The following is a 27172-nucleotide window of genomic DNA, read 5'->3' as shown; positions in this document are numbered from 1 at the left end:
TTAGGTAAATTTTTACAATATGTATTCAACGTATCTATAGAATATGTATAGAATTGCAAATGTAACAGTAACTTGCACATGTAACTTGCATAAAATCATAGATAAAGGAAACAAGTTTAGATTGGAATGCTCGGCTTGCCGCCAAAACTTATAATTGTTTTGGAGGGCATACGTTGTAGGGCGCTGCTATAGCGGTTGCTAAGAACAACCGCAAACAAGAACAGACATAATTTTCTCTTGTCAAAGTCTTCAAAAGAATCTTCAAAAATAATAAAATCTTTCAAAATTTAAACCGCCCTCATTGAAAAAATACCGAAAAGTTTTTAAAGCGTCCAATTTTCAAAGTAATTATTGCTATCTTGGGAGTATAGTTTAAATTTTATTTACTCAAACCCGTGATAATTGTGAAAAAGTGGTATTACAAACTTAAAAAGCGGTGAAACTGTAAACTGTAAAAACCATCGTGGATCGTGGCATAACATCGGTTTCCAATGTTTTATAGGTATTTCATACATGTCCTTATATAAGATAAAGTTTGTATATATGCAACACACTGTATTTTATTTAAAAAATTAAGAGAAAATAATAATAAATTTGAATAAATAATATTTGGCGACATAATTCCGGAAAAAGCCGAACCGCTCCGAAATTATCAAAAGCTTTGGGTCGCGACCGTTGTATGAATAGCGCCAAATAGTTTTTACATTGTCCATATGGGCACTTTCAAATCTGAACTTGTTTCTTTTATCTATGCATAACATGTAAAAAACAGAGTAACTTACATGGGATTCCTGTAGTAGCATGTGACTTTGGCTGTCATATTTCAGTTGAAGACGGTCCACTCTCCTTTTCGAATGGTCTAAAAACACTTCTCTTTGTCTAATCCCTTCGAATTTTGTCCACAGCCAATTTGATAATCTTCTGTCGGCTAGGTCGACGTACAAATAGCTCCAAATAGGTACTTGCTTCTCCAGAACCTTAAAATTTATGGGTCTGGACATGACGAAAAGATACTGCAGAATTTTCTCTCTGATATCTGATTTTAGTGTCATGTTTACATAGTAACCTAAAATATTTGAATTAATAATTATTGTTAGTGATTTTGGGAGAAATAAATTGCTAGGTTTTTGCAAAAGCTTATTAACCCCCCACACCGAAAACTAAATACTCCAAACCAATGGGCACCTACCCCAGTATCCTTCAGGCAGAAATTTACGCTGTCGAAAGATGCGTACAATTTATCTTAGATAGGAACTATCAAAAACAGGTAATTGCCATACTATCCGATATTCAAGCAGCACTAAACGCGATCAACTCAGTAACCATCAATTCGAAGTTGGTCAAAGAATGCCTAGAGAAGCTCAACAAATTAGGCAAAGAATAAATAAATAAAGCCCTCCTACTCTGGGTGCCTGCTCACCAAGGGATAGAAGGCAATAAAAAAGCAAATGATCTAGCTAGAAAAGGAACGAACACTCCCACTAACTGGACCAGAACCGTTCTGTTTTCCAAACGGGAATCAAATGAAAGCGGAACTGAAGAATCTGGAAGACTCCATCCGTATCTTGGAATGGGTGTCCTCCAATGGCCTAAGACACTCGAAAAAGTCGCTCAGAACTTACGGCCGAGAGAAATCAAAGGTTTTCCTCGAGTTAAGTAAAAACAATCTTCGGATTGTCACGGGGTTTCTAACAGGACACTGTCTCCTCAACGAACAACTCAGTAGGCTGAAGCTGAGAAACAGAAGCTGAGAAACGGTGAATGCAGATTCTGTGGGGAAAATGGGGAAACACCAGAACACCTTATCACTGAGTGCACCGAGACGACAACCATTCGTGCCATGAACTTTGCTACGGCTGATGTTGAGGATGGAGAGCTGGCCTCTGTGGAGCCGTCTCAGATACTGGCTTTTGTTAAAGCCCTGAGACTGTATGATGAGTTATAACTCGTTAGAAAGGAGACCTTACACAATAGATCTGTAAGGTCGTGGTGATTAACTCCCCTCCTAAACATTCTACATTCAACCCTCCACACACCAGAAGATCCAGCCTGCAGATCCCGCCTGCAGACGTACCAAAACTCTAGTATTTTGGTCTGCGGACTTGGCTTGTCAATTAGATCTTTACCCGATTGAAGCTTGATTTTCATGCATCCGTTGTCCGACGATACACGATATTAATTTTATTGGTTGAATTTAAAGACTTCGATTGATTAGAAAATTACGCAGTTTTTAAATTTATTGCATTTTCAAGGTTCTTCAATAATTTTGGTGATTAAAAAAAAACAAATATTTAATACTATCAGAATATAAACGAAAATAAAATAAAAAAGTCTTTGCCCTGACCCGGATTCGAACTTTGAATCATCGGTTCGTGGTCGGAAACGCACTGCGCTATGGAGACATGTTCAATACTAGAATTTAAAGGACTAATAAAAATATAGGATCTTCTTTCAATGCGCAGTAGGGAACGCAAAGTTTACCGGCAGCCAGACAGGCCGCTTGCTGTTCTAGGGAGCATAGTAAAAGATATATCAAAGAGCCAGACGCCTTAAAATACTTGCTTTTCCGACGTTGCTAGCTCTCGTACTATAAGAGGTAGCAAGGTTTTCAAGAGAGAATTTTAAGAAAACTTTTTGGTTTTTTAATATATCTTTTGCTATGATCTTTTGAACAGAGTGTGGTCCGTCTGGCTGCCTGTAGACGTTGCGTTCACTGCTGCTCATCCCCATATCTGTAATCTGTTCAGTACTGCGCATCACAAATTCGCCCTGTATGTCGGGAACTAAGGAGACTAGGACAAACTTATGTGTAGCATATTTAGTTTTATAAAAAAGTACCAAAGTAATGTGAAAATTGCATCATTGTATCTCTACTCATAAACGAGAAAACCCATTAAAAGGCACGAAAATTGGATACCCTATAGATATGTAATGCGCAGTAGTGAACCGCAGTAGTCTACCGGCATCGGCAGGCAGACAGCCCGCACTTTGTTCAGGAGAACAGGAGAGCATAGCAAAAGATATATTATAGAACCAGCTTTCTTAAAATTTTTAGCTCTTGTTCTATTATATTAATTTTTATTAAGGTTAGATTAAATTTGTCAAAAAAGTGTCAAAACGTTCGTTATGGTATGAACTTTTCCCGTTGCAGGCTGAAGTAAAAAAATTACGGATGAAAAGTGGCGCTTTATAAAAAACTTAAAGCTTGTTTTTCATGCGTCCGTTATCCGTTGATACGATGGTCCGACGACGGTGCAGGCGCTCTGATTGGTCATAGCGTTTCCGCGCCACTTTTCATCCGTAAATATTTACTCCAGCCCGTCAACGGAAAAAGATCCTACGATAACGGACGTTTTGACACTTTTTTGGCAAATTTAATCCTACAACCTTGTTAGTTCTTAAACTATAAGTAAAGCCGTATTCTAAGCAGTGAATCGAATCTCACGGTTCATTTTAACTGTTCAAAACGACTCGTTTAATCTTGGTATTACTTGATACTTTTGACCAAATATGTAAGACTGAAAGGTAAAATGATATGTGTAGAAGGTAATGGCCTAAGGGGAGGGGGAGATACTTTTAAGAGGCAATAAAATAAAAACATATGTTACAATGGTTCTTTATACGTACCCATATTCGAGCAAGCAATAAATTCCATTTCTTTCTCGTCATCTTTGTCAGTACTAACGAGGTATGTAAATATTCTGACAGGAAAATTCTTTTGCCAATTCGATTCATTAAAAATAGATATATCGTAGTCGTAATCAACACCTTCACTAATAAGCATTATGGCCTGATTACAATTCGATCCTAAAATATTATAAAATTACATTAGAAATACCATAAGATCGAAAAAAGAACGGCGTCACAGTTGGCTTGGGAGTAAATACATGTCGAATGTTATTGATTGTCATTTCCATGTCACCCTGACGTAATTTTTTCCATCATATTTGTTCATATTGTACTTATACGATAAAAAAAGGAAATAAAGACAACTGTTACTTTATACAGGGTGGTCCGAATTGTATTTCGGAAACTTCAGCAGCATATTCTGCAGATTAAAATAAGTAAAAAAGTTCGTATAAATGTATGTTCTAAAATGCTTATTATCGGAGATACAGGGTGTAGAAGTTTCATTTTTATTTCGATTTTTTTCAAATAATTTCTGAAGTAACGTGAATATTTGGATGAAAATTGGTGTCTGTTAGTTTTTTGACATGAGAAATTTGATTTTCATGTCAATATGACTCCTACTTGTAGAGAGCGCCACCTACATATTTTTTAACTAGTTTGAAGAGTAATAACTTTTCGTCCATATCTGTATAAAACTACTGAGTAAAAAAATTTACATTTACGACTTTTTCTACATAAAAAAGGTCTCTTGGTAAAAATCGCTACGAGTAATGGTTCCCGAGATATTTGGATCGAAATTATCAATACCTGCCATCATTGACATAAATTAAACATGCGTTGACTGAAATCATAAATTTAAAATCTTTTTGTGGCAAAATTTCAATAGAAACTGTTAGTTAATCATCAGTTTTTCGCAGAAAAATTTATGATTAATTTAAAAAAAATAAAATTTTATTATTTCAGTCAAATAATTATACTCAACGTATGCTTTTTTGTCAATAATGACATGTATTGACTGTTTCCATTCTAAATATCTTGAGAAGGGTTGCTAATAGCGATTTTTACCCATAGACATTTTTTACCTAAAATGGAAATGTATATTTTTTCAGACATTAGTTTTATACAGGTACGGACGAAAAGTTATTACTCTTCAAAACAGTTAAAACACATGTAGGTGGCGCCCCCTACAAATAGGAGTCACTTTGACATCAAAATCAAATTTCTCGTGTCACAAAACTCCCAGACACCAATTTTCATTGAAATCCTAACGTTACTTTAGAAATTATTTAGAAAAAATCGAAATAAAAATGAAATTTCTACACCCTGTATCTCCGAAACTAAGCATTTTAGGACATATATTTATACGAACTTTTTTACCTATTTTTACTTGGAGAATATGCTGCCAAAGTTTCCGGAATACAGTTCGGACCATCCTGTATATTGTTAAGTGTTTCGTGGGTTCCGTGTGAATAAAAAGTCTAATTTATTTAAACACAATTTATTTTACACTAAGTAACAAAACAATAACGATAAAATATTTAAAGAACTATTTACCAACTTATTTATAACTATTTATCTAAAAGGAATTTATTTTGAATTTAGCGCAGCAATTGTATGCGTCGACCGAATCTGTTTGTTTTCCGTCCCTTCTTTGCACAAGCCTTGGTTTATATATGAAAGAAACAGGCAGTCTAGATTTTACTCGTATTTTCTTAGCCGCCGTTCTCTGTCTTTCTGGCGTTTTCCATTGGTTCTCGAATGGGGGCGGGGCATTTTAGTCCGAGAATTGAGTCCGCAACATTATAAAATTAAATAGAAAATGTCATCGCTTGTCATTTCCAAGCCAACTTGACGCCGTTTTAAACGGTATGTATATAAGGTGAATCACAGTACTCATAAAAAATTCCCTCAATTCTTTTAATAATTTAAATTGAGGTTTAAACCTTACCTCGTTTAGTTTCTCGAAAATCGCGTAATATTTCGAAAGCCTTCTCTAATCCTAAAGTTATATTAGCAACAAATTCTATCTCATATACAGGTAGATTCTCTCTGAGTAATCTTAGGTTCTCTTCATTGGCCTGCAAATAAATTTATTATACAGGGTGGCGCACCTCATTCGCCTCGGTTGATTATACGAAAACGGAAAGACGTAGAAACAAATTTTTTTATGAATATATCTCGGAATATATGTAGAGAAGCCATATGCATAATTTCAAATTATTTTCAAATGTACAGGGTATGTCAGAAATAAGATCGATACGAAGTTATATTTTTTCTTATGGAACAACTTGTATTTTATTTAATTTTTGGATTCTTGGGCATGAAATAAGGCATTTATTATAAAGGTTTAATATCTCTAAATGCTTTGGTTTTTGAGATATTTAATTATGGATGCTATAATAAAAAAGCTTGTCAACACCCTGTACATTACTTTTCAGAGTTAATTCTTATGCTGACTTTAAAGCCAGAGAAATAAACTTTACTAAATAAATTTATTGTTTCCTTAAATGTATACAAAAAAAAAGTTATTTCAAATACAATACTATGTAATTTTTTAAATAAATCGAAGCAGATTTAAATGCTCTTTCAAACTATATTAGGGTTTCCTATACCTATCTGGCTGAAATTTTAAATAAAAAGCCATTTTTCAATAAAATGGCAATCCGGATGGCTGATGTCGCCATGGCAATTAGTAGCTATTTTCAAAATCGACATTAGTTTTTGGACTTTATTTAAATTTATAATAGTTTACTTTTATTTAATTTGTAACTACAATAGTTAGTATTTATTATTTTATCAAGAAAAAATAAAAAAGTAGTTTTTTGATTTATATTACGATGACTTGTAGATATATTGTTGTTTCGTACCAGCCGACCAACTTTTAACATTGAAATGTTAAGTCGGATTTTGAGATACTTCTATTTCTCTAAATATATTATATAATTACTTTATTACCTGAAAAAGAGTATCATTGAAACAGTCCACTAAAGGCAACGTTGAATTGTTGAAAGTAAAAATATTGACAAAGTCATTGTCGTTTAAAGTGTCCAAAATATCGTTGACGATTTGTAAGGACAAAGCTCTCTTCTTTCCTTTCATCGAACCTGATCGATCAAGTAAAATTATAATGTCTTTTGGTGACGTCATGGCTTCGGTAAACCATGATCTGGTACGAAAATCGTAGGTCTGATGGTAACGTTCTTGGGACCATTTAATTGCTAAAAATAATAATGTTATCAGTCTAATAAAACTTCTCAAGCTTCATTCGGAACCTCAAAATAGTGGAATATAGTAGTGGTTTCAATTATACTTTATAGTACTTTTTACTTTACGATAGCAACAATTTGCAGTAGGTAGTCAGTTATTGTATCCATAGAGAGAGCCTAATAATTAGCTTAGAAAACAATAAACTTATAATATCTAGGCACAAATTCTCTTGATGGATGACAATCAAAGGAAAAAATTACATTACTCGCAAAAAAAGGCAGGAGGGTTTCGGTCATAGACCCGTTCTTGTACCATGATAGACAGGAGAGACCTCTACTGGTTGTTGCATATGGTGCCGAAACATTTCCGGATGCCAGTGGCGTAACATGAAAATATATTAATTACCTACTAATATTTTGTAAAAAATAAACACTAATACACATTTTTTGAACAAAACAAAATAATATTAACTAAACAAAACTAGAAAAAGTAGTTTTTTATATTATTTTTTTATTTATTATATTTTCTATATTTATATTTATCAATCACAAGCAAATAAAAATTAATATTTAGTTAACAGTCATAATTTAGTCAAAATTCAAGATTATCTGGGGGGCGCCCATCACAACGAGAGTAGGCCCTGTATCTCCGGGCGCCCCTGTTGTTACGCCTATGCATGTCCAACGTGAATCAACGACTGTCATCACTGTCATCAGAGGTTTTCCAATATGGCGACTTCCGTCCCCGTTTCTTCTGTAGGTGAAATATAGAAAGCCTCCTTCCTTTTTATTCTTTATTCATTGTTTAAGTACTACATAATTTCATATATAGCAAGCGTGAAAAGTGCTTCTCGATTAGTTGATTTATTTCATACTAACCAATAAAAGTAGTTTTCTAAGTTTCTATCTACCACGTAAATCAATTTAGTGTCTGACTATTCGCGCTTTTACTTATAAATTTAAATTTAATCTCTAACATATTTAAACGATATGCAAAATATGCGATATAATGAATATCTAAAATAACAGGTTGAAATAATGCCATTACCAATAAAAAAATAATATAGTATACGGTATTACTATTTAGAGTTTAAAATAGTGCGCGATGTGACAGCGTTCAGCGATGAAGTAGACGAATCAGATCGTTTCATCTGGCGCGTGCGCACGAAAATCCTGTTGAACGAAAAGGATGGACTTATGCAAGATTGATATTTCTTTTTCTTTTCTTGTTCTTGTGTAAATGCGGTACTATAGTAAACGCCACGAATGTTTGGGAGTGATTCATCGGTCGCTACCATGTGAACTAATCTGTTCAAGGTCACATAAAACTTAATTCCAGTGTCATGGTGTTTCAAGTCATAATAATCAATATTTAATCTGTTGTTTATGTTTTTGTGCATGAAATTATAAATTTATTATTATTGATGAATATTACAAAAATATTTATTGGTAACAAATTACTTAAAACAGGATTCCAGCAAACTATCAGTCTTGTCAAAACATATATTTGGTTATAAATATAAACTGGAATGCCCCATTGGTCGCACTGCAAGCACACCAATGGACTGACGCACAAAAACGAATCAATCAAAGAAACGCGATATAGGATCGTCTTTGTCATTCACGCTAATATTTAAGAAAAAGTAGGAGGAGCGCAGGCAGATGATTAGACCGGGCCTTTAAAAACCTACGTCGGCGGAAAAAATTCACGTTTTTAATGTAAAAATGATAGCTAGTGTGTCGATTCTAAAAAATAAAATTAATTTTTTTTTGTCCGATTAAATGTATGTCCGATTAAATGTATATCTCCGAAACTAAAGTTCCAAAAAAATTCGTAATATATCTAGAAATTCATTTACCCACTAGTAGTTATAAAAAGCATTTTTGGTAAACTCTGTCTCTAATAGTTTCTGAAAAATAAAATTAATTTTCTTAAAAATGTCCAATTAAATGTATATCTCCGAAACTAAAGTTCCAATAACTTCATCAAGCGATGAATCACTCCCAAACATTCGTGGCGTGTACTATAGCCAATATATTCTTACAATATATTTGAACTGAAATAAAGGACAAAAAATGGATTTATTAGCGGAAAATGTATTATTTAAAAAAATTGTTTTTTATTGCAATCTTGAAAATAATTTAGCCCAATTCTCATACATTTTCTACCATACTGTACAGTACGTCTGCTGGATCTGTGTCTATGAAAGGAATGCGGACAAAAAACATTTAAATAAACAGCAATCTATTTTATACGTCGACTTGACGAGTACGTACCACCGCAAATCGCTCCGCCCACTCATTTTATTGGCTACTTGCAAATTTGTCGAATTTTTATTGATGGGACTTGTCGTCTGTTTTTTTTACGAAAAACATCGAGAGAATATCGTTTCCCCTCTCACGGATACCCCGTAGCTACAGAACGGACAGACGTACTGTACAGTACCACTCAAAATATTTCTTACAGATATACCATGATGCAGCTATAATATGGACTTGTCCGTATTTTTACAAGCCTGTAATATCATTTGGGTTAAATTATATATTTCAAAATAAATTATTATTAAGGCAGTAAAATAAAACAAAATATGAGAGGCGCTTTAACAACAATAATTGTATGAATTTTACCTGGATAATGTCTCATAAATCCTAAAGGACTTGCGAAATATTGCCATACCAGTTCTGGATCCTTGAGGAAGTTTTGTTTAAAAACCAAATCTAATGGCTCCGACCATCGAATACCTTCCAAAACAGTCTTATCTGTGAAATTGCAAAAAATGTTCCTTAAAAATCTACTATACAGGGTGGTCCGAACTGTATTCCGGAAACTTTGGCAGCATATTCTGCAAATAAAAATAAGTAAAAAAGTTCGTATAAATGTATGGCTTAAATTGCTTAGTTTCGGAGATGCAGGATGTAGAAGTTTCATTTTTATTTGGATTTTTTCTAAATAATTTCTGAAGTAACGTCAATATTTGGATGAAAATTGGTATCTGGGAGTTTTTTGACATGAGAAATTTGATTTTGATGTCAACATGACTCCTACTTGTAGAGGGCGCCACCTACATATTTTTTAACTTTTTTAAGAGTAATAACTTTTCGTCCGTACCTGTATAAAATTATCGAGTATAAAAATATACACTTACGATGTTTTTTATGTAAAAAAAGTCTCTTGGTAAAAATCGCTACAAGCAACCGTTCTCGAGATATTTAAAATGAAAATAGTCAATACATGTCATTATTGACAAAAACTAAACATATGTGAGTAGATAGTTATTTGACTGAAATGATAAATTTGAGAACTTTTTATTTTTTTAATTAATAATAGATTTTTCATCGAAAAAAATGATGATAAAACAGTTTCTGTTGAATTTTTGGCACAAAAACATTTCAAATTTATGATTTCTGTCTAATAACTATTTAGTCAACATGTTTAATTTGTCAAAGATGACAGGTATTGATAATTTAGATTCCAAATTTCTCGAGAACCATTACTCTTAGCGATTTTTACCAGGAGACCGTTTTTACGTAAAAAACGTCGTAAATGGATATTTTTTACTCAGTAGTTTTATACAGGTACGGACGAAAAGTTATTAGCCTTCAAACTGCTTAAAAATATTTAGGTAGTGCCCTCTACAAGTAGGAGTCATATTAACATCAAAATAAAATTTCTCATGTCAAAAAACTCCGAGATACCAATTTTCACCCAAATATTGACGTTACTTCAGAAATTAATTAGAAAAAATGAAAATAAAAATAAAACTTCTACACCCTGTAAATCCGAAACTAAACATTTTAGGACATACATTTATATGAACTTTTTTACTTATTTTTACCTGCAAAATATGCTGCCGAAGTTTCCGGAATACAGTTCGGACCACCCTGTATAATATTATATTTGATACTAATTAAACTTTTAGTTACGTAATCGAGGGCGCGATTTTTAAATTCATTGTTGCCAACTATGGACATATTCAGCACCGGGCTGACTAAGTGGAATTTAAATTTCCCGCTGGGGATTCAGGTGGTAGCTCTGCTGTAAAAAATGTCAAGTTGCCACATTTATTTATTTATTTCCTGGCAGTGTCATTCGTTTTGACACTTTAGTTATGTATTACGAACTTTTGGAATTGTATTGTGACATTTTAAGCTTAAAAATCTTTACTAGCAGACCTTGCTGTCGAACATTGTTCTTTTTAGAACCTCTTTTAGTGTGAAGTGTACAAGTTATCTTAATAGCCGTAAAAACTTATCGCAACTTTATTAGAATATTTTGAACATGAGGTAGTAATGGCCCTTTATGTCCCTTAAGTACTATTAAGAAGGTGAGTTTTGTAGATTTAAATAATACCTGTTTATATATTTATAATTAATTTATTTTTGTTTCCTAAAATATTTTGATTAAAAGAAAATATGTAAAAGTGGGCAACGCTGTGCCGGTCCAAGGTTATTAAAAGATAAGGTTGTCTCGTAACTCGATCCGCCATTATTGGAATACGTCATAGGAATGCTACCACTCATAGATAAAGGGATAAAAACTGCCAACAGTCCGACAGTGCATTTCCGAATCGATATTCATTGGCCTGGCCGGCAGTAGCTCCAGAGTTAGTGTGTCGATCTGCGGAGCGGAAGGTACTGGGTTCGATCCCCAGCCCAGCCAGTACGGTCGCTTTATTTATTTAAATAAAAATATTCATTTATCTAAATATAGCGACCAAAGAGCCGCCACCTCAAGGAAGGCAACCACCTTGAGTATATTTGCCTTGTACAGCCTCTAAAATAGTGCCGTTCGGATTCGGCAATAAACTGTAGGTCTCGTGTACTTGTGAAACACTGATGACACACATCACAAGTACATGCGAGAGGTAGCCGATGCTCTATATAGAGTATGGATGGCATTGTAAGAAGAATTCATTGTATACTTTATTGTTTATAATCTATGGCGTCCATAGTTTTCGGTTGTTTGATGTGTGTTTTCTTTATTGTATTGCCAATTTATCTCTCTTTGTCGGTTGCATTTTATTTTTGAATCCTATATCCTATGATTTTATACGTTCTGTAGCATCCCTCTGACGTAGTTGGAGCTATTGATCCAAAAGTTACGAGGCAACCTTTAATATAGAAACCTTGGTGCCGGTCAAGCTTAATCACGTGACTAAAAGTTTATTTGGTGTAAACTGTATAATATATACCTCTCTCGTAAATATTTGTGGCTATCTTAATAACGCTAACGTTCAAATTGACTTTGTCATCAAATCTGACATCTTTGTTCATCGGTAAATTATAGTATGACTCGTTGGAGCGTAATGGTTCCATCAAGTTGTCACAGTCGCAAGAAAACTCTTCGTTCTCGTACGTCGTACGTTTACCGAAAAGGTCTTTCAGTCTTTCTTTGGTGAACATATTGTTACTCAAGTCTTTCAGGTGTTGCTGGTGACACCACCAGTGGCATTCCATCTAAAATCAGAAGTGCTTAACTAAAAATAATATTAAAAATAGTAGATAATTTAAAAACTTAATTTTGCGAAACATACTTTGCGGCAATTTTAAAACTGGCTATCGGAAATAATTATATTGGATAATAATATTATCAGGAAGATCTCAAATATGTATTTGAGGATTGGAGGGGAATCACAAATGAGATACTTTTTGATTCATTCTGCATTCTGCCCAATCCCTTTGACTCACACGTCTTCTCCTTAGTCATTAGTACGAACCTACATTACCTACATATACCGGGTTTGGTTTGGTTAGGCGTCTCCAAAGTGGCTTACCCCTATAACTTTTTTGTTTTTTTCTGATAAAAAAAACGTATGTTGGTATATCACATAAATTAGGACTGATTGACGTATTCACTTGTTTTTGGTTAGGTTAGGTTATGCTAATGAGCCACCCTCGTCCCATTTGAAAAAAATGAGATATGATTTGGGCATCTTTTAACCGGCCAGGACAGGACACTAAAAACATTAGACGATCAAATCTATTTTTCCAAGGCTCCTTGATTAAAAATTATTGTTTTTAACACGGCCATGGCACTCTAGATTGAAATTTAAAATACGATTTTTTTAAAGCAAATAAGTTGACATGTGATATCTCATTCTATTCAGAGTGACATGTTCTATAGAATAAAGTAAAAAATACCGAGGGTGCCATTTAAAAATCAAAAGTTGTAGTCATTTCCGGTGAAACAGGAAGTGACAAAAACAACTGAATACGTCAATCAATCCTAATTTATGTTATATACTAACATACCAAATCTCGTTTTATTATCTGAAAATAGGCGTGAGCCTCTTTTGTATTCATATAAATATAAATATATATAAACCAAGCCATTCAAGTAAGTTTATCTCTTTCCGTCGCCGGAAGCAAAAAATACAAATAATAAAGAAAAAAAAAATTTATAATATTTACAGCGCTTTCAGATGGAGCGGAGCGTCCGCGCGGATCTTTCTTCAAGATAGCTCATCCGGACGGAGCATACGCGATCCATGTGAAATTGTTCATATAAGCTCATGGTACTTGCTCGAAGTCGCGGACGCCCCGCTCCATCTGAAAGCGCTGTTATTCAACTATTCGAGAACACTTTAGTTTTCTTTTAAAACAGATACGTCTGTAAAAACCTATTTTATTTTGCAGATTTTCTTGCAGTGGCGAAATATCCATATAGGATTTTTTGGAGTAATTGTCTATATGCTTACCAATTTTTGTAAGTTAAATAAATAAAAAAAAATCTTATGATGTACTCCATGGTGCCATTATCTACCTTATTTAAAAAGTACTTAAAAATTAGTATGTCATTACGTTGAATACTGTTATTTTTGTTTTAGTTTTGTCCGAAAGAGCTATGGTTTTAACGAAGAGATAACTTATTTTCAAACTGGGTTGGGGTATTATGTAAATTTAGGGGGGGGGGGTTGTGAAATAGCAATAGCAATTGGCAAATAGACCCAAATAAAATTTTATCGTCTACCCAGTCCCACGGGTTATGAGTCGCCACTGATCACAGGTAACATAGTGTATTTGTCTTCCAAGTTCAACAATGACACCAGTTAAGGATCGAATGTTACCATCATGTCTCAAACGTATCGGTCCTTAAAAGCTGCGAGAGAGCTGAAGTTATGAGAAACAAAACCGCCTACCGAAATCTATTCTTTACGGTGAACTTGTAGACAGTAAAGGTGGCTTCCCACGGCCCGTAATCTTACAGGCCAGGCCGCGCCAGCTCGCGCCAACGCACCGTAGGAAGACGGTCGCCTGAGGTGGCGCGAGGAGGCGCGACGAATCCGCTTCGAGTAGGTAAGCTCAAAGGCCCGATCCAGCGCGGTGCGTTCATGCCTGTGCAGACCTGTTGATGTAGACAGACATAATCATTGTTTTTGCTACTCTCGTTACTTTTGGTGGGTTTAATATGGCGTGGACGAACGAAATCACTTAATGTAAAAAAAAACTGTGTGAAATTACTTAAAATATAAAAATCAGGTTAGCCATAATGTCACTAGATTTCCATGGCACACTAAGTGAAAAAAAGAAAGTGAAAGGGGATTACTTTTCCTCGCTCGGCTCTTATTATACGATGATGTCCACCAACGCCTTTTTGTCTTTTCCTTTTGATTCCTAAGTAAATAATACCCGTTAAAAAGTATGACAGCGGCTGCGGCAACAGTTTTTTCTTCATCTGACATTACTGATAATTATCCAAAACTAGTTGTTGATAATCACAAAATGGTAGGTAATCACCAATCCCGAACACTAGTAACCTCAAAAATAGGTAAACAGATGATTGGTTTTCAAAAGGTACTCGGGCACAAACACGCCGTGGGAAGAGTTCCGCCTGCAGTCCGTAATATCTACGCGTCGCCCGTTTTTCCGTCGCGGCGCGGCGCGGCCTGTAAAACTACAGGCCGTGGGAAGCCACCTTAAGAGGAAACCGGGTAGAGGATTGCAAAAAAAAAGGATTGTAAACTTAGTTAACAACGACAACCAAAAAGTAAAAAGGCAACAAAGTAATGAACTTTTTGAATGTCCGGAGTGCGGCAGAGAGATAACATCGCGGCATATAAATCACACGGCAGGCCAACTCGCTTTAGCGGGAACGCTACGCGCATATCCTTGCGCACGCCGCCATTATGGGTGCCAGCAACAGAAATTAACCAGTGTCGTAGTCAGTCGTAGTCTTTGTCATCGACAATATACAGTTACGGCAGCTTTGAGTCAGTAGCGTGCGGCTTAATTTATTTCATTCTTTTCTTGACCGATATATTTTGTTTATTGTGTGATATATTTGGTTTTTGTAGTTTAGTAATACAATGGATGTCCGAAATTCTTTTAGTTTTAATACTCAATCATTGCCTACGGCATTCAAAGTAGGGTAGAGCGGGGCTAGTTGAGCTCTTTTTCACTTGAGCGGCTATAGTTCCTCAACGATTAGTATTATTGGCTTGTTATGCATACTGAGGGATCACGAATTTATCCGTTTGCAAAAGTGTCTATAGTAATTTATTTCTTACAAGTCGAATTTAAGAGCTACAGCTGTTTAAATGCAGAAAGTCAAGTATGCTCAACGTACCCCATAGGTGAGGTAAATTGAGCAAGTGCATGCATGGGACAAATTGAGCACTTACAATTTCTAGCCGAATGATGAGTTGAATGTTAACTAGACATGAAATAAAATTTCTGTTTGATATGATCAACTTTTTATTTATAGTCTTTTAGTGACAACACAACTAAATTAAAAGTAATTTTCTTTGAATAATAAACTGAAAATAGAATCAACAAAACATTAACATTCTGCGCATTAAATGATGTTGCCCTACAAAGGCTGGTGGGTTCTGGCTTCCGAATGGATAGCTCCGGATGTCGTTTTAAAAACATCGTAAGCCATTCTTTTCCAGCCATCTTATTTGCAGTCCAGGATGATGGAATATTAATGTCAAATTTAGCAGCACACTCGTAGGCGAGGCGACGAACGTCTTTTGGGGTATATCCATAGAATATTGCAGCCATTTGTAACAAGTATTTCTTTAAAGAGTCTTCTTGCGTAGGAGAAAATACTTGCCTGGGTGTTGCATAATCCATGGATGTATCACCATGTATCATTTGGAGTTAGTTGAGCAACTATAGCTCAACTAACCCCAATCCGAAATTTTAAAACAAAAGTTAGGTTACGAAAAACCAGTTAGAATTATACCCAAATTATTTATACATAACAAAAGTACTATAAATTTATGGAACTTTAACACTTACCTCTTTAAAATCGGATAACATTTAACTATTACAGATGAAATATTCCGCTTTATAATTATTTTACTTTTTGGTTACAAAATAAACAATGCGCGCGTATACTTTACTCGATCGACTAGTCGCTACTGGCGGTCTCGTGATGAATTCCTCTCCCACAACCCCTTCTTTCCGCTATTTGGTGCATTCACGTGCGGTGAATAGTTTTCGTGATAATTCAATTGCCCAACCTGCCCCTATGCTCAACTAGCCCCGCCCTATCCTAATTTTTATTATTAGGTATCCTGCAAAATGACAAACAAGATTCATTTCTAAATTACTGTTTTTCTGATTATCCGTATCTATTTTTAATTTTTATGGATAGCTCATGACAATTCAGAGAGAAAAGAACAGAGGTCTCGTTGTTTTTTATAATGAGGTCTGCCGTTTTCAATAAGATGTTTGCCAGATCATTTTGGCAATTTTCAGTATCAGTGTGTAATATTCGGACACAAAGCTTTTTAAATGTTCTTCTAAACTGGATGAATTTATTCTGGATGGGAATAATGATAGGTTTACAAGATATTGGAATTACAAGAATTACAAGATAAAGTTGTCGTACCAGATTTTTATGAGTGCAACTGTACACTCAAATCTCGCGACAAGCTTTTATATAGTATAAAATTGTGTAATGACGTTATAAGCTCATAATAAAAGTTTTATAGAAAAAGTTTATTTTTTCTTTTTAATGTATTTAAATAAAAGCTTGTTTTTAAAAAGTTTTTTTTCTTAAATTTATTTTTTACTTTTTAGTTATGCTGGTTTCTCAGTGCCACACACTTAAACTCAATTCTTTTTCTTAAATAACTTCCTATGGGCATCCTAATAATATGTATATCGATTTTCATTAAAAAAGGAGAACTTAAAAAAAAAGACAGCTGTCAAATTTGACAGTTCAAATGTGAGACAAATAAAAGGAAAACCGACTATGGGGTAGGGAGCATCCAATATATCGATTTTTATCAAAATCGGACTACTTTGAGATTTTTTTGACAGCTCAATTTTTTTTCTTTCATTTTAACCCATGGCCATCCTATATATAGATTTTTATCAAAATCGGACAACTTTGAAATTTTTTGACAGATGTCAAAAATTCGGGTCATGCTTTGCAAGAAAATATATTGTCATCGGGACTGAACCTACATGCCAAATTTCAATTTTCTACAATGAAAGGAAGTGCTTCTAATTTAGCTTACAAGATTTACCCCGAACAAACATACATACAAAGCAAGTTAAATAAAAGCTTGTAAAATAAGCTAGGGACTGCTTCCCATTGGTAAAGATACCGTATGATCGAGAAATAACGGCGTCAGCGATGGCTATGGAATGAAGATCGCTGTCATTTTATATGTAAATTTATACTGGACGCCGTTTTTTTTCGATCATACGGTACCTCTTACCATAACAACATTAGACACCCGAGCTGGTTTAAACCTTATGTTTAAACTCTCTGTTTTCCCTCAAAACCTACAATATTATCACGACCACTATTATAAAATAAATTGCACTTGATATTCATATCATCAATACATAGAACACAATATCGATTAAGTTCATCCGGTTCATCGAAACTTTCAACTTTTCTTTTTCAGAGTCTCAAATATACTAAGATTTTCTAAGCCAGCTTTGATATCGATGTCATATATTCATTATCTTAGTGTCTCTGGGCTGGGTCTCTGGACGTGGAAGGCAAAATAGATTTGTCAAGAGCGTCTTGTATATTTTTGGCCCGGAAAAGTATATAGCTAAACATTTATATTTAAATTCATCAGTTACTTTTCTTCCTATTCTATATTAACAAAATTTGCTATGTCCATTGATGGACATAATTTGTACGTAGCCTCTTTAGATTGTTCAATATATATTTTATTGGGTATTTCTTTAATTCTTGTTTGTAACTCCTGACATGTTTTTTTTTATTTTAATTGTCTATTCTCTACAGTTAAATGTTTAATTGATTTTTTATTTTTACTTTTCGAGGAGTATGCGCGGTTAACGATTCATTTGTTTAGATAAAAATATTGTGTAAATAAAATTCAGTTTCAGTCAATTACAGTATTTTTTTTTAATACGACCCTGTCTATCAATAGTTTATTTTCTGGGAAATTTTTTGATACGTTTTAATCCGCCCCTGACTCGGCACCCATAATGGTGTTTTCAAGGTCAAATTTTATAGAAATTTTAAACAATTGGATCTGGGCAGAGTTAAGCTTGATTTTCATGCATCGGTTGTCCGACGATACGTTGATACGATATTAATTTTATTGGTTCAATTGAGACTTCGATTGGTTAGAAACGGTTAACCAATCGAAGCCTTTAAATACAACCAATGAAATTAATATCGTATCAACGTATCGTCGGACAACGGATGCATGAAAAAGCTTTAGCCTGCCGTGTGATTTATATGCCGTGATAACATCACGTATCGGGCTGTTCAGTCACAGAAAAGCTCATGAAAGAAAATGCCTTGCGTAACCATCTTCATGCATGATGCATATCAGATACTCATCAGCGAGTAATGGCAATGAATGAGTGAATGAATGAATAGACTAAAAATATAGCAACATCTATCAAACCAAGATTAAAGAAAATATCAATAAATTAATTTTCGTAATATCTGAAACATACCTATACTCCCTTGCTTCTATAGTACCGTATGATCGAAAAAAAAATCGGTGTCCAGTTCACTTGGAAATGACGATCGATGATTGTGCGATATTGCCTATCACAGTCACACCGACCGGTCGTCCGGTGGTTTTTCTAGTAAATGCACCGAACAGTGCCAAAAAATCGCTGCTACTTGTCACAGTGCTTTTATTGGGTCAGTCGCAGAGCATCGTCAGCTCCACAAAAATCGCAGACTAGCCCACTTCTAATTGAGGGACTCAAGACCCAAACCACAGCTTACCCATAGACAAACAAATAGAAAGAGACAAATCTCATGGTAAAGAGTGGGACCGAGTTCCCGTAGCGCAACGCAGAATAACAATTTTGAAACCAATTAGCAAGACCATGGCAGGACGTACGTCTTTATTGCTATCTTTCTTTATTATGTGTGCTTTATATGAAAAAGAAAGAGATAGGTATAAAACGTATCGTAAGACATTATGGCACATTCTGGTTGGCGAGAAATTTAAATTAGCTATTATTAGTAGTATTCTTTCATTATGAAACTGAAAATTTTCACTTATAATATCACAAGAGCTTAAATTATTTTCGGAAATTTTTTTGAGGGCACGAATATTTTGAAAATTATCCCGAGTCGAAGACGAGGGATAATTTTCCTAAAATATTCGTGCCCGAAAGAAAATTTCCAGGAATAATTTAAGCTTGCGTGGTATTCGGTAAGAAAATTTCACACCTAAATTTGAAAAAAATATTAATCCAACATGACATTTTAAAATAATTTGAATTTGTTAAGTTGGCCAAGGTATTGATGTTTTTGACATATTATGTGTTTGTCATTTTTGTTTGCGATTCTGTCATTAAGCTATTACTAGTTTTAAGACGTCTGTACGTAGAGTAAGTGTATAGCGAAATGTCGCGATTTGGAAAAGTAAACCAACAAGTCATTAAAGAAGAAATTGAAAATATAAAACCAGATAACACCCGAAAATCAAAATCAAGTGTATGGAAACAGTTTGTTGATATCTAACATATTTCCTTAAATAAAAATATTACCAACCTTAGTTACATCAAATGCTAAAACTCAAATGGGTAATATTTCAATATATAGACATTGTAGTTCATTCACATTATGATTGTAGATCTTATGTTTACCTTTTCAACTGTCAAAAATTTCCACTAAAGTTTCGTGGCGCCTCGAAAAATTTCGGAAATTTTTCAGTTATATGGTAACTAGTCAACATTAAAGCATGTTATTGGTTGAAAAGTAGAGGTGTGAAATTTTCACTTAAACTGATTTATTCCCTATACCACGTAAAGGGAACGGGGTGTAGGGAATAAATCAGTTTAAGTGAAAATTTCACACCTCTACTTTTCAACCAATAACATGCTTTAATGTTGACTAGTTACCATGGCAACTGAAAAAATTTCCGGAAATTTCTGAAAATTTACGACGGTTGAAAACAAACATAAGATCTACAATCATAATGTGAATGAACTACAATGTCTATATATTGAAATATTACCCATTTGAGTTTTAGCATTGATGTAACTAAGGTTGGTAATATTTTTATTTAAGGAAATATGTTAGATATCAACAAACTGTTTCCATACACTTGATTTTGATTTTCGGGAGTGTTATCTGGTTTTATATTTTCAATCTCTTCTTTAATGACTTTTACTTTTCCAAATCGCGACATTTCGCTATACACTTCTTACTCTACGTACAGACGTTTTAAAACTAGTAATAGCTTAATGACAGAATCGCAAACAAAATGACAAAACACATAATATGTCAAAACATCAATACCTTGGCCAACTTAACAAATTGAATTTTAAAATGTCATGTTGAATAATATTTTTTCAAATTTAGGTGTGAAAATTTTCTTACCGAATACCACGCAAGCTTAAGTATTCCTGGAAATTTTCTTTCGGGCACGAATATTTTAGAAAATTATCCCTCGTCTCTTCGACTCAAAATATTCGTGCCCTCAAAAAAATTTTCGAAAATAATTTAAGCTCTTGTGATATTATAAGTGAAAATTTGCAGTTTCTTTCAGAACGAAAGAATACTACTATTATAAGGGAAATTATAAAAAAAGCAAAAATTGTACTGTTTTATAAACCATTTTTTTTAAGGGCATTAAAAATCTCATTTTCGAAAAAACTGCCTAATTGCAATAACAAAGTGAGTATCCAAGCAAAGAAGACTTTACGAGAATCATGATCCTGAACCATTTTCAAGTCTAGTTTTAATCCTAAAACAAAAGTAAAATAGGTATATTAATAAAGATTCTGGTTACTATAAACCAGCTATAAACTACCTACCTAAAAAATGAAAAAAAAAATTATTGTATTAATTTGTTATGTTAAGAGAGGTTCGAAATATTTTTGACACTACTACTTCCACTTTTTTCTTAATAAGATGATAAATATAACTACTTACTTTTATTTTACCGGGTGTCTTTAACATATCTATCAGAGAAAGGGGGTACCAATACATATATAGAAAATAGATGATACTGGCTCCTGCAGCAAATAAAATAACAAATAGTATAGCCTAAAATTATAAGTAACAAAATATAAATACCTATATGGAACAAAGAAATTTGTTCCCTATCCATATTCATAAGTCAATAAAATGGAGAGTTTAGAAAAAAGGTAAATCACCAAAAGAAAAATTAACAAACATGACGAATTGTCATGATGTTGTCATCTTGGTTGTCATGATGACGAAAACGAAAGGCGATTGTTCTAATTTCTATTTAGAAATTACGTTTTATATGGATGCTTCTTTTTCTCTTGTTATATTAGAATGAGAAAGTGGGCCCAATAGACGCATTGCGCAGATCAACATAAATAGAATGAAATTTTGCGTTCTGAGTTGCGCTACGGGAACGTTGTCCCTCTCTTTGCCAGTCTCTTTTTATTTGTTTGTCTATGACCACTTTTAATTGAGGGACTCAAGACCCAAACCTGACCCAAACCACAGCTAGTCCATGGTACAAAGAAAACAAGGTATGATCGATAGCGGCCCCGATTTCGTTAAGTTTGCGCATACCACCTGTGACGTCATACGCCATACAAAAAATATCCATATTATTCAATTGCCACTAATAAAAAAAGACCTAAAATAGGAAAGAATTAGGACATAACCCCAAAAGTTATGTCAAATCATCGAGCTTGACATTTGAAAAATTATTTTCACATTTTGACACAATCAAATTTCACAGATGACACAATCTGTTTGACAATTTGAAATTGGCGCGCAGAGCTTGCCGACCAATGGTGCCGTTTATCACCTGTGACGTAGTGACCAACCTGCGCAATATCATACCTTGTATTCTTTGTATCATGACATTAGTCTATGACCACAGCTTACCCCAAACTAACAAAACCTCATTGTGCGATTTATCATTTTGTATAATTTGATATGTATAGATTTTATATTTGAATTAGTTTTACACCGGGACAGCGTATGGCGCGTACGCAGTCCCGACTACCAAAAATTACGCGTCCGATTTATCCACATTAGGGATAATCGCAAGGGTCAGCTCAGCCGTAGTGTAATGGGAGAGCCTCGCCCCGGAGGAACCGCCTTCTTGATCACGGTTGACCTCTACGCCAGGTAATATGTCCTTCGACCCTTCAATCTGAAATATCAATTCGGGGTTTATAATTCGTTCAGGGAGTTGTAGCTTTAACCCCCATCTTACGGAAAGAAATGAAGGACGATAAGGGTTTGTTCAAAGGATTTAATAGGGGGAAATAAATTTAAACCTATATATATATATTACGGGTGGAAACCATTACAATACAAACAAATCATTAGGGTAGGTCTCCTACTGCTGACGCAGTTTTCCCGTTTCCCGTCTCCAAGCTAGTCTATCAAAGACATCATCATCCACTAATTGCCGAGCTTCCATGGATTCTCTTATTCCGTCGTTCCAGGATCGTCGCGGTCTTCCTCGTTTTCTTCGTTGCGGCGGAACCCATTGAAAGACTCGTTTTGGCCATCGATCATCTGGCATTCTCATGAGGTGCCCAAACCATTTCAGCGATCTTCTCTCTATTCTATCAACCACCGTGTCCTGAGCATCCATTCTTCTTCTTATCACTTCGTTGCGCACGCACTCCTTTCTAGATACTCGTGCGCTTCGCTTGAGGTAGTCCTTTTCGGTGGCAAGAAGTCTTCTGCGCAAATCAGAGTTAACCGTCCATACCTCACATCCATAGCACAAGACGGATTCAACCAGGCTCTGTCCAAGTCGTTTTTTCTTGGATATGTGTCTATCCCACCAAACTGAGTTTAAGCATCCGATTACTCGTTTTGCGTTCTGAATCCTTATCTTAACTTCCTGTTGTTCGAGGCCTCTTTTGTTAATATTAACGCCCAAATATTTAAATTGTTCTACCTGGCTAAGCTGCACTTCATCATTCAGCAGAAGTTCAAAATTGGTTTCGGAGTGAACCACACACCAGAAATTCGGTTTTCTTAAAGCTGATTTTTAATCCCCATCTTTCATATTCTTCATGTAGCCTGTTTAACATAAACTCTAGGTCGTAAGAATCTTGAGCGATCACCACTTGGTCATCAGCAAAGCTGAGCGAATATAAAATATGTTCTCCCACTGGTATACCCATTCCACCACATTTTCGTTTCCACTCTTTCAGTGCAACTTCTATGTATATATTAAAGAGCAATGGAGATATATTGCAACCTTGCCTTAAACCTTTAGTTGTTATTATAGGTTCGGATAGATGTTTTCCAACTTTAATATACGAGTGGTTGTCTCTATAGAGTTCATTTATAATTTCTATTAGGTTTCTATCAGTTCCGATTATTTCTAGAGCTTCCCAAAGTTTCGAGCGTGGTACATTATCGTATGCCTTCTCTAGATCTATAAAGGCTAGGTGGACTTCTCTATCTACGGCAATTTGTTTTTCCAGTAGTTGTTGTAAAGTGAACAGGTTATCGACACAAGACCTTCCTGGCCTAAATCCGCTCTGGCGTTCTCCGATTTTGTGACCTACATTAGCCCGAAGTTTATTTTGTATTATTTTACCCTATAGGCGACTCAACGAGCTATAGATGCTAATATACCTCTATAGCAGTTTGGATCTTTTCTGTTGCCTTTTTTGAAAATGGATACAATATGTGAGACTTTCCATTCCGTAGGAATTTTGATTTGGTAGCAAACCATATTCATCAGATTAGTGATTCGGTCTAGTAAGTGGTTTCCTCCATATTTAAGTAGCTCTGTCGCAATATTGCCTGGTCCAGGCGATCTTCTATTTTTCATAGTGCTTATGGCTTTTTTTACTTCTGCAATCTCGATTGTTAACCGATTGGCGTGAGTAATAGTAGGCGTTTCTTGGCTAGTAAATTCTGGTCTTCCCTCTACAAATAATGTCTTATAGTGTGTGTGCCAATTGTCTAGACTAATCCATTTATTGAATAGTTCAGTATTTGGTGTTTTTAGCTTTTTTATTACTCTCCTTGCTTCACTGCTTTGTGCTCCTCCTACCGTGTTTTCAATTTCAATGCATTTATTTTCCCAAGATATGTTCTTTTCCTCTGTTATAGCTGATCGTAGTTGATGGTTTTTTAATTTGTACTGTGCTCTGTTTTGAGCATTTTTTGAGTCAGCCATTTCTGGTAGGATTTATTTTTCTCCTTTATAAGGTTTTTAATTTCATCTGTCATCCAATAAGGTTCGCTACGTTTTTTGCTGGTTATTACTTCACCTAGGGCTTCGTTGGCAGCTTGGTGTATTGCACACTTAATGGTTTCGTATTCTGTTTCGACGTCTGGATTGGTCTCGAGACATTGAAGAATGTTCTTTAATTTGGATTGGTATAGCTGTCTACTGTTCTCGTTTTGTAGGAGATTTAATTTGTATTTTTTATCCTGAGGTCTCTCTGTTGAAACAGTTTTGGCCGGTTCATTACGTTCTTTGTGATTCGTAAAAGGGCAGACGATATTGGCTACTACCAGATAGTGGTCAGATCCGCAATTGGCCCCTCTGCTAACTCTACAGTTTTGTACCTTGAAAGATGCTCTTTGTTTAGCGATTACATAGTCAATTATAGATTTTTGATTTAAAGATGGCCTTTCCCAAGTGTATTTGTGGATTGTCTTATGAGGGAAGAAGCTATTTGTAATGTATAATCCATTCAATTCGCAAAATTCAATAAGTCTATCATCTGAGTCATTGACTACTTCTTCGCCATATTGTCCTACGATTTTACTTTCGTCGCTACGCCCAACTCTTGCGTTCAGGTCGCCCAACAAGAATAATTGCTGTTTGGGTTTGATTGTTTCCAGAATGACCGAAAGTTCATGATAAAAACGATCTTTCACTTGTAGTTCTGAGTCGTCAGTTGGTGCGTATACTCCAATAATAACTGTTTCTTGACCAAAAATTTTTAGCGTGGCTTGGATTATTCGTTCTGAGATTCAACTGTAGTCAATAAGATATTTTTGAATGTTTTTCTTAAATAGAATGGAGACTCCGGCACTAGCTCTATTTGCCTTTGGGACACCTGACCAAATGAAAAAAAAACAAATTTAAACCTCTGAATAAAAATGTTAAAGAAGGAGTTAGGTTGAGCTTTTAATTTATATTCGAGCCATCGTCTAAAAACCGAGCTATCTGAAGAAATCATTCATTTTTATATTTGTAGATAAATGTACCTATTCCTTGATGTAGAGAAAAAACCAGTTAGTCATAAAATTAACTGAAATCTTATTGAAAATTATCTGAATAATATTCCAGCTATACATTTGTCGCAACATCATTAGGTCTAGCATAAGAACTTAGGATAAAAAATATGATTTTTTATTGATCTATAAAATCTATTACGGCAAATCAATAAATTTGATATTAAAATGACAAAAAGGTGAGATAATTTTTATTGTCATCATACACATACCGGAAAAATCTAGGGATATTATTTTATTAAAGTTAAAAATAAATGTTTTGAATAAACAACCACATATTTGTAGGCCGATTCTTTCTACTTCGATTGAAACGAAGTAGTAACACTAGTTATTTCTAAATTTGGGATATTTGCAGAAGTGTTTGTTCATTTTTTGTCAAATGTATAAAAAGCACCTAGCATCAATTGTTCGAATTTAACCTGTACTGGCTATGTTTTTATGATAACTAACCAGAATTTATTCAAATACCTCTGTTTAGTATTAAACGACATTATGGAGCGTAGACATCTTAATAGAGACGAAATGCTAAGGGCCATGGGTATGCCCGAACCTGGAATGCGCCAAATCGACGTAGCTAGAGCATTAAATACAACGCAAAGTGTAATATCGCGATTAAGTGCACGCTACCGTGAAAGTGGTGATGTTGTTGAAAGGCACATAGGGCGACATCGCATTACTACCCCTCAGCAAGATCATTTTTTACAATTAAATGCTCGACGCCGACCGACTCTTACGTTTAATTCTCCAGGAAACACATAATGTAACCGTTAGTCCTGACACTGTTCGCAATAGATTAAGAAAGGTCAACTTAAGAAGCAGACGCCCCTGGAGAGCTCAACCCTTAACGAGAGGAAATCGAGAGGTACGATATTTGTGGGCTCAAGATTATGTTCAGTGGTCGAATGAACAATGGGCCAATGTTCTCTACACGGATGAGTCACGTTTTGGAATTCATCCGGATTCGAGAAGGCTTAGGGTATGGAGAGAACCGGGAAATCTTATTCGGTTGGATCATGTTCAGGAAGTGCACCCTTACACCCCACAAGGTGGAACAGTTATGGTCTGGGGAGGAGTCCAGTTAGGCCGAAAAACCGATCTAGTTTTTCTTGAAAGGTTTCTAACAGGAATCACATATCGTGATTTAATTCTTGAGCCTGTCGTGTTACCATATGTCAATGATTTTGGGAGAAACTTCATTATCATGCATGTCTCATGCAGACAATGCACGGCCTCATACAGCAAGAGTGGTAAGTGAGTTTATCAATGCTCATCAATTAAACATCTTACCCTGGCCGGCACAATCTCCTGACCTCAACCCCATCGAGCACGTATGGGACGCGGTCCAAAGAAGAATTTTGAGAATGGGTATGCCTCGTGAAACTCGTAGGGATCTGGTTCGGGCCGTGAATGCAGCGTGACAGGCTGTACCTCAAGAAAAGATCGACAACCTGATCAGGAGCATGGAGAGACGATGTAGGGCTGTAATGAACAGTAGAGGAGGCTATACCCTTTATTAAGTAAAAATGGTTTTATCTTTTTGTTTTTAATTTACAGTTTAGAATGAAAAAAAAATGTGTGTATTTTTTTGAGGTCAATAAAAATCAAAGTAAATTTGAAAAATTCGGTAAATTTCGCATTTTTATTTCCAATACGTCCTGTAAACTATTTGTTTATTTTAATTTTATTATATCAGAAATGCAAATAATAAAAT

The 27172-nt window shown here is 34.9% G+C and overlaps 1 protein-coding gene and 1 non-coding gene across 2 annotated transcripts in view; both read right to left on the bottom strand.

Annotated features, from left to right (window-relative positions):
• LOC115881250 (voltage-dependent calcium channel subunit alpha-2/delta-3-like) overlaps positions 1–27172 on the bottom strand; it is a 78611-nt gene that overhangs the window by 34910 nt on the left and 16529 nt on the right. The window contains exons 5-10 of the mRNA XM_030898667.1: positions 12029–12293; positions 9465–9596; positions 6586–6848; positions 5579–5708; positions 3628–3807; positions 783–1066 (exon numbers count right to left, since the gene is read on the bottom strand). Of these exons, the coding sequence (XP_030754527.1) occupies positions 783–1066; positions 3628–3807; positions 5579–5708; positions 6586–6848; positions 9465–9596; positions 12029–12293 (1254 nt within the window). The remainder of the gene's footprint in view (positions 1–782; positions 1067–3627; positions 3808–5578; positions 5709–6585; positions 6849–9464; positions 9597–12028; positions 12294–27172) is intronic.
• Positions 22204–22372, bottom strand: LOC115881262. The gene has a single exon (XR_004050009.1). It is a non-coding gene; the product is annotated as a U1 spliceosomal RNA (small nuclear RNA).

The sequence above is a fragment of the Sitophilus oryzae genome, unplaced genomic scaffold (assembly GCF_002938485.1).
Source record: "Sitophilus oryzae breed Bouriz unplaced genomic scaffold, Soryzae_2.0 scaffold_170_pilon_pilon, whole genome shotgun sequence".
Lineage (NCBI taxonomy): Eukaryota > Metazoa > Arthropoda > Insecta > Coleoptera > Curculionidae > Sitophilus > Sitophilus oryzae.
The sequence above is the reverse complement of the archived record's forward strand: the minus strand, read 5'-3'. Positions and strand labels throughout refer to the sequence as shown.